We start from the raw sequence: 7,128 nt of genomic DNA on the forward strand, positions 1-7,128 counted from the left end.
ACGCTACAAGGATTTCTACAGTCAGCAACAGCAGCAGCAGCAGCAGCAGCAGCAGCAGCAGCACTGGTCTGGCGCTTACTCAAGGCAGCCATTGCCCGAGCAACAGCAGCAGCAACTTGACGTCTCTGCTGCCGCCAAGCAGCGCAGCAGCGCGCTCTTGCGGCAGCTTTGCAGCTGCTGCAGCACGCCGAAGCAGCAACAGCAGCCCCAGCAGCAGCAGCGGCGACAACAGCACTGCTGCTGCGGCAGCAGCTACTGCAGCAGCAGCAACGAGAAGCAGCACAGCAGCAGCAAGAACTATAGCAGCATCTCGGGAGCTTCTAGCCCGCGTGGGCCTTGTGCTGGGCGCCAGCGGCCTAGCAGCAGCAGCAAGCCCAGCTCCAAGTACTACTACTACTGCTGCTGCTGCTGCTGGTGCTGCTGCTGAGCCTGCTTTTGCTAGTTCCCGGCCTGCCTGGCTGCAGGCTCCAACGGTTGCTGCGCCTGCTGCTGCGCCTGTTGCTGCACCTGCTGCTGCTTCCGCTGCTGCACCTGCTGCTGCTTCTTCTGCTGTTGCTGGGCTTCAGAGCTCCACTTTTGCAGGATATTCCTCTGCAGCGCCCCTGCTGCGCAGCAGTCAGCAGCAGCAGCAACAGCAGCAGCTGCTGCGGCATGCGCATAGGCCGTCTGCTGCTTCTGAGGTTCTCGCATGGTCGTGGTCAGATGAGGGGGCTGAGGCAGCAGCGCAGCTTCTGCTGCTGCCGCCGCAGCAGCAGCAGCAGGAGCAGCAGCCTGTGCAGCAGCAGCAACTCGGGTATGCGGCTTATTCCTCTGGGAAAGCGCTAGGCAGCAGCAGCGGCAGCAGCAGCGGCAGCAGCAGCGGCAGCAGCAGCAGCAGTGAAGACGCAGCAGATTCAACTGGAAGCTTCTCTCCCTACGGATCTTCTGTGCCGCAGGAGCGGCCTTTGCTGCAGCCCCCCAGAGCAGCAACAACAAGCCCATCTGTTGCTCCTGCTGCTATGTCGCCTGACAGCAGCAGCAGCAACAGCAGCAGCAAGCCGCGGGCGCTGACAGAGAGTGCGTTTGCTGCTGCTGCTGTAGGCGTTGGGAGCCGCTGCACAACTGCAGGTGAGCGAGACTTGCACAACTTTAAAGTTCTTTGCTGCTGCTGCGTTGCTGCTGCTGTTTTGCTGCTGCTGCGTTGCTGCTGGTTTGCTGCTGCTAATTGCTGCGCCATTTTGCTGCTAACTGCTGCAGGAGGCACGGCGGAGTCTGTGACGCCATCTCCAGCTTCAAGTGCTCACGCTTGGCAGCAGCCGCTGCAGCAGCAGCAGCAGACGCTGCAGCAGCAGCAACAGACGTCGCAGCAGCATCACCAGCCGCTGCAGCAGCAGCAGCCGCTGCAGCAGCAGCAGCAGACACTGCAGCAGCTGCAACAGGAGCCGCTGCAGCAACCGCAACAGCAACAGCTACAGCAGCTGCAACAGCAGCCGCTGCAACAACAGGAGTCGTTGCAGCAACAGCTGCTGCTGCAGCAACAGCAGCTGCTGCTGCAGCAACAGCAGGAAGGTTTCGAAAAGCAAAGCCACTACGACAGCCTCGCACGAGGGGCTCCCCGTTGGCTTCACGAGGCAGAAGCAGGCCACTTTCAGCAGCAGCAGCATGATTTGCAGCAGCATGGACTGCAGCAGCAGCAGCAAGAGCAGCAGCAGAACAGTGGAAGTCCTTCTGCATCATCTTTGGCTTCTTCTGAGGTTGAGGCTGTGGCAGGAGCTCTTGAGGGCCGCCCTGATGCTGCTCCGGGTCTGGTCGCTTTGGAGTATCAGCAGCAGCAGCAGCAGCAGCTTCACCTGCAGCAGGAGCAGCAGCAGCTGCTGCTGCTGTCTCCCACGAGGCTGCATCGGCCCTACCCCACCTTGCTAGATCGGCCTCAGGCCCTGCATGTGCGCAGCAGCAGCGACCGCGGCAGCAGCAGCTCGTTGCTGTCGCTCCCTAGTGTGTCTGCTGCTGCTGCTGCTGCAGAAGATTACCAACAGCCCCCTGCTGTAGCATGCAGCAGCAGCAGCAGCAGCAGGTGGCTGCAGCAAGCAGCTCCACCTCTAGCTCAGACTGCAGATTTCGGGCACCTCTATGAGGACTCATCGCATGCGTCCTCCCCTGCTTCCTCTGCAGCAGCAGCAGCAGCAGAAGCAGCAGCAGCAGCTGCAGCAGGCGGAGGCCAGCTGGCGCTTCTGGCGTCGCCAGCTCCCTCCTTTGGCAGCAGCGGGAAGGCGTTTCTGCCTGCTTCTCCTGCTGCTGCTGCTGCTGCATCAGAAGAAGCCAGTTCACCGTGGCCGCAGCTGCCGCTGCAGCAGCAGCAGCAGCAGGTGCAGGTCTTGCAGCTGCTGCAGCAGCAGCACGTAGCGGAGATTCGCAGCAGCCGAGAGAGACTCAGAGACAGCCTGTGGCCTTCGCTGCAGCGGCTGGACCGGCTGCTGCATGCAGCAGAGCTGCAGCCGCTGCAGCTGTGGCGCGCAGCAAGCCGCTGCCACCCGCCGCTGCCGGAAGCAGCAGCAGCAGCAGCAGAGCTGCAGCAGCAGCAGCAAGATAGGTTCGTGCTGGAAATTGAAACTACTGAGGTGTACGTACAGCATGTCGTAGAGTGCTGCTCCCAGGCCGTGTCTCAGGCCCTGCAGGCGCACCAGGCCCGGGGGCAGCTGCTGCTGCAGGTGCAGCAGCTGCAGCAGCAGCAGCAAGCTGCAGCAGCTAAGCACAATGAGACGCTCTCTCGCCTCCGCAAGCAAAACGACGCTCTTGCCGCTGAGGTGCGTTTGTGCTGCTGCTGCTGCTGCTGCTGCTGCTGCTGCACCTGTCCTGCATGCAGCTGCAGTGTACGTACATCCCCAGTGCTGCTGCTGCTGCTTTCCTTCAGGCGGATGCTGCTCGTGCTGCAGCAGCAGACCTGCAACACCGGGTCGCTGCTGCTGCAGCACTGCAGCAACAGCTGTTGACAGCAAAACATAAAAACGAGGAGCTGCAGCAGCAGCTGCAGGAGGCAAAGAAGAAGGCTCAGCTGCAGCGGGAAATGCTCAACGACAGGGACAACCAGCTGCGATTGGTGAGTCCCTCCAGCAGCAGCAGCAACAGCAGCAACAGCAGCAACAGCGAGAGCAGTGGGGAGCTTAGTAAACCGGCAATAGCAGCTGCAGGAGCTGCAGCAGCGGCATGTTGCCCTGGGACTCTGTGACAGCAGCAGCAGCAGCAGCAGCAGCTGTTGCTGCTGCTGGCCTTATTAGTGTTTTCTGTATGGTATTCAAGTGCAGCAGCAGCAGCCAGTGAGTCTGATATGCAGAAACTGGCGTTGTGCATTGCGCCGCAGCTGGAGCAGCGGGAAGCAGCAGCAGCGCGGCAGCAGCAGCAGCAGCAGCAGAGAGCTGCCAAGGCGCTGCAGTCGGGATTGCTCTCTCGGCGATCTCCTGCTGGCAGCAACCAGCAGCAGCAGCAGCTGCAGAAGAGGGAGACTCTGGAAATCGTTAGGCAGTATGAGGCCAAGGTAGGTAATGCGGCTTCCGGTGCTGCTGCTGCTGCTGCTGCTGCTGTTGAGCAGGGCATGAGTAGTGAGCTCTCTGTTTCAGATCACTATTGTGCAGCAGTGCATGCCTGGTGCTGCTACTGCTGCTGCTGCAGGTGGAGGCGCAGCAGCGGGAAATCCAGGGACTTGCTGCAGCGCTGAAGGTGGCGCAGCAACAGCTTCAGCAGCAGGGTGGCAGCGTTGCAGCAGATGCATCTGCAGCCGCTGCAGCAGCAGCAGCGACGGCAATAGCAGCAGCGACAGCAGAAGCGGAGGAGGAGAAGGTTGCTGCTGCTGAGCTGCGTCAGAGAGAGCAGCAGCTGCAGCAGCAGGTAGAGCAGCTGCAGCAGCAGGTGGATCAACTGCAGCAGCAGCTGCGGCAGCAGCACAAACAGCAGCAACAGCAGCACAAACAGCAACAGGAGCAGCATGACATACAGGTAGCAGCTCTTCGATCGGAGGCGGCAATGCTTAGTGAAGCTCTTGAGAAAGAAAAACGGGACAGAACGAAGGTCTGCTGCTGCTGCTGCTGCTGTTGCTGCTGCCGTACTAGCCGTTGCTTTCGCTACTTCTAAGTGCGTTGGTGTTTTGCTGCTGCTGCATTTCGCTGTTGCTGCCGCCGCATGTCTGCGGCTTTGCTTCAACTGCGGTTGCTGCCTGTTGCTCTTGCTGCTGCTGCTGCTGCAGCTGGAAGTTGCTGCTGCAGTGCAGAAGCAAACGGACGAGAAGGCAGTAGCGGATCTGCGAGCAACAAAAGAGGAGGTGGGCCGAGCTGGAGTTGCTGCTTTTGCGTCACCTGCTGCTGCTGCATGGATTGTTGCTGCTGCTGCCGCTGCAGCAGCAGCTGTGCTGGCTTCTGCAGTAACTGCTGCTGCTGTTGCTGGTGCTGCTGCTGCGATGGCTGCTTAGTTGGAGGCGGAAGTGGCGAAGCTTCGCTTGAGGCCTTCTACAGAAGAAGTCACGGCCCTGCACGAACAGCTGCGGGAGCTACAGGTGTGCTGCTGCTGCTGCCGTTGCTGCTGCTGCTGCTGCTCTCCTATTTGCGTGCTGTGCTACGGATGTACCTGTTGCAGTTGCCTTTGCTGCCTGGACTATCGCTGCCGGAGCGTTGCTGTTGCTTGCTGCTTCACTGTTGCTGCTGCTGCTGCTGCTGCAGGAGCAGCTGAACCCTCTAAAGGACTCAGACGGCTGCGGCGATCCGCGGCTGTTAATGCGCTGCGACAAGGCGCTGCAGAGCATGCAGCGAGAAACGCTGCAGCAGCTTGTCAAGGTTTGCTGCTGCTGCTGCTGCTGCTGCTGCTGCTGTTGCAGCCGCCGCAGCTAGCCTGTCCGCGGGGTTCTTGCTGCTGGGGGCGCTATTTGCTGCAGGTTTGGGGCTCAGGGTTTAGGTTAAGGGTTTAGGGTTTAGGGTTTCGGGACTCTGCTGCACAGCAGCTAGCGACCCTGTGTGGGGTATATGTACACCTCAGAGCTGCTGCGTGGCCTTCCGCTGCCTGCCCTCAAATCTGCCGGGCGTGGCTTTGCTGCAGCACCAGGGGCCTGCGCTGCAGCAGCAGCTGCTGCAGGTGCGTCAGCCAGCAGCAGCAGCAGCAGCAGCAGCAGCAAAAGTGGGGGCTGTGAATGAAACAGGGGCGATAGCGTGAGCGACAGCACGGGAGAGAACGGTTTGCTGCGCGTCTGTCATTGCTGCTGCTGTTGCTGCTGCTGTTGCTGCTGCTGCTGCTGCAGGTGCTGCTGGCTCTTGTTCTTGAGTCAGTGCCCCCCTCCGACGCGGAACTGGTGAAGGTTTTAAGGCGGCGGCTGAAGCAGCAGGGGGTGCGCGGTGTTGGTACAGCTGGCTGCAGCAGCAGCCTGCAGCAACAGAAGCTGCTGTTCATTGCCAGGGCTCTGTGTCGGCTCAAGTGCCAAGCAAAGGCCGTACGACCTGCTGCTGCTGCTGCTGCCTCTGCTTGCTGCTGCTGCTGCTGCTTCGTGGGTTGCTTCGGTGCTGCAGCTGCCGCTGCTGCTGAATTCGCTGCGTGGAACCATTTGCTTCTGCTGCTGCCTCGGCGTTCCTGCTGCTGCACTGTCTGCTGCTCTTGCTGCGGTGTGTGTACAGCTGCGCAACTACTCCGAGCTGCAGCAACTGGTGCAGGAGCTGGCGGGCACCCCAGGGTCTTGCCGTGTGTCAGTAGAAGAGCAACTGCAGCAGCAGCAGCAGCAGCAGCAGCAGCAGGTTGTTGCTTTGCTCGAGGAGGGCTGCAACATGCAGCAGCAGCAGCTGGAGCCCCTCGACCTGCTCCAGCAGCACGAGCCCACAGAGGAGTTCTTCTCCCGCCTGGTGCGCCTGCAGCAGCAGCACGAGGGGCAGCAGCGGGACATGCTAGCAGCAGCAGCCGCAGCCGACGCTCGGGCGGTGTCATGCGTGCGGCAGCTGCTGCAGCAGCAGCAGCAGCTGCAGCAGCAGCAGCAGCAGCTGACGGCGGAGCAGCAGCAGCAGCAACAGTTCCTCTCCGACCTCCGCAGCCGCCTCGGGTTCAAAACCCTAGATGAGTGTATCGCAGGTGTACAGACAGCTGTTCGCCACCACCGACCCCTCGACACTCTCTTCAGATCTGTCTGCGACCTTCTCGGCGTTCCCCGCAGCACAGCTACTTGCTCTCAGGTGCAGCACCAGCAGCATCAGCAGCAGCAGCGGTAGCAGCAGCAGCAGCAGCACTAGCGGCAGCAGCATTAGCAGCATGCAGCGGCAACAGCATGTAGCGGCAGCAGCAGTAGCAGCAGCATAAGCAGCAGGGGCAGCATTAGCAGCGGCAGCAGCAGCAGTAGCATCAGCAGCAGCAAAACGTAGAGTTAGCAGCAATGACAGAGACGCAGTAGTAGCAGTAGTCGCAGCAGCAGCAACAGCAGCAATGCACCAGCGCAGGCAGTGCTAGCAGAGACTGCAGGGAAGCTGCACTGCAGGACTAGCTAGTGAAATCGGCAGCAACAAGAGCAGCAGCAAATAGCAACAACAGCAGCAGCAGGCAAACTACAGAGGCCAGGAGCAGAACTAGAGAAGCAGCAGCAGAACTAGAGAAGCAGCAGCAGCAGTGGCCGCGTGCTGCAAGGAGCCTGCAACATGCCAAATGCGCTGTAATCACTAAGTTAGGGCCGTCGGTTTACAAGTTGCTGGTGCTGCTGCTGTTGCTGCTGCCGCAGGTGGAAAGAGAAGTGATGCGGCTGCTGGAGAACAACAAGCAGCACGCCGAAATGCTGCAGCAGCAGCAGCGTCTCATCGTGCAGCAACAAGCGATAATATTAAGCAGCAACACGCTTGTTGCCCCCGCTGCAGTTGCTGCAGCAAATGCTCAGCTGGCAGCAGCAGACGCTGCTGCTGCCGCTCAGGCGCAGGCGCAGCTTCCGGCAGCAGCACCACAACAGCAGCTGCAGCAGCAGCCACAACAGGCTGCAGCAGGAGCTGCAGCAGCAACAGGTGAAGAGCAAATCTCTGCTGCGTCTAAAGAGACAGTTGCACGCGTTTTAGGCGAGCTGCTGCAGTCAGCCATTCATGGCCGGCCTGCCGTGAATGCAGCAGCATAGCGCGGCAGCAGCTGCTGTTGCCACTGTTGCTATAGTTG

At 60.6% G+C, this 7,128-nt stretch overlaps 1 protein-coding gene across 1 annotated transcript in view; it reads left to right on the forward strand.

The window, feature by feature from the left end:
* ETH_00000975 (uncharacterized protein) overlaps window positions 1-7,090 on the forward strand; it is a gene marked incomplete at both ends in the record, with an annotated part of 7,829 nt that extends 739 nt beyond the window's left edge. Inside the window, 12 exons of the mRNA XM_013373644.1 lie at window positions 22-1,107; window positions 1,237-2,783; window positions 2,891-3,076; window positions 3,338-3,511; window positions 3,646-4,041; window positions 4,217-4,291; window positions 4,439-4,522; window positions 4,686-4,799; window positions 4,999-5,094; window positions 5,258-5,446; window positions 5,628-6,173; window positions 6,710-7,090. Of these exons, the coding sequence (XP_013229098.1) occupies window positions 22-1,107; window positions 1,237-2,783; window positions 2,891-3,076; window positions 3,338-3,511; window positions 3,646-4,041; window positions 4,217-4,291; window positions 4,439-4,522; window positions 4,686-4,799; window positions 4,999-5,094; window positions 5,258-5,446; window positions 5,628-6,173; window positions 6,710-7,090 (4,874 nt within the window). The remainder of the gene's footprint in view (window positions 1-21; window positions 1,108-1,236; window positions 2,784-2,890; window positions 3,077-3,337; window positions 3,512-3,645; window positions 4,042-4,216; window positions 4,292-4,438; window positions 4,523-4,685; window positions 4,800-4,998; window positions 5,095-5,257; window positions 5,447-5,627; window positions 6,174-6,709) is intronic.
* Between the last annotated feature and the right edge of the window lie 38 nt (window positions 7,091-7,128).

The sequence above is a fragment of the Eimeria tenella genome, genomic scaffold (genome assembly GCF_000499545.2).
Source record: "Eimeria tenella Houghton genomic scaffold, Eth_scaff160, whole genome shotgun sequence".
Lineage (NCBI taxonomy): Eukaryota > Apicomplexa > Conoidasida > Eucoccidiorida > Eimeriidae > Eimeria > Eimeria tenella.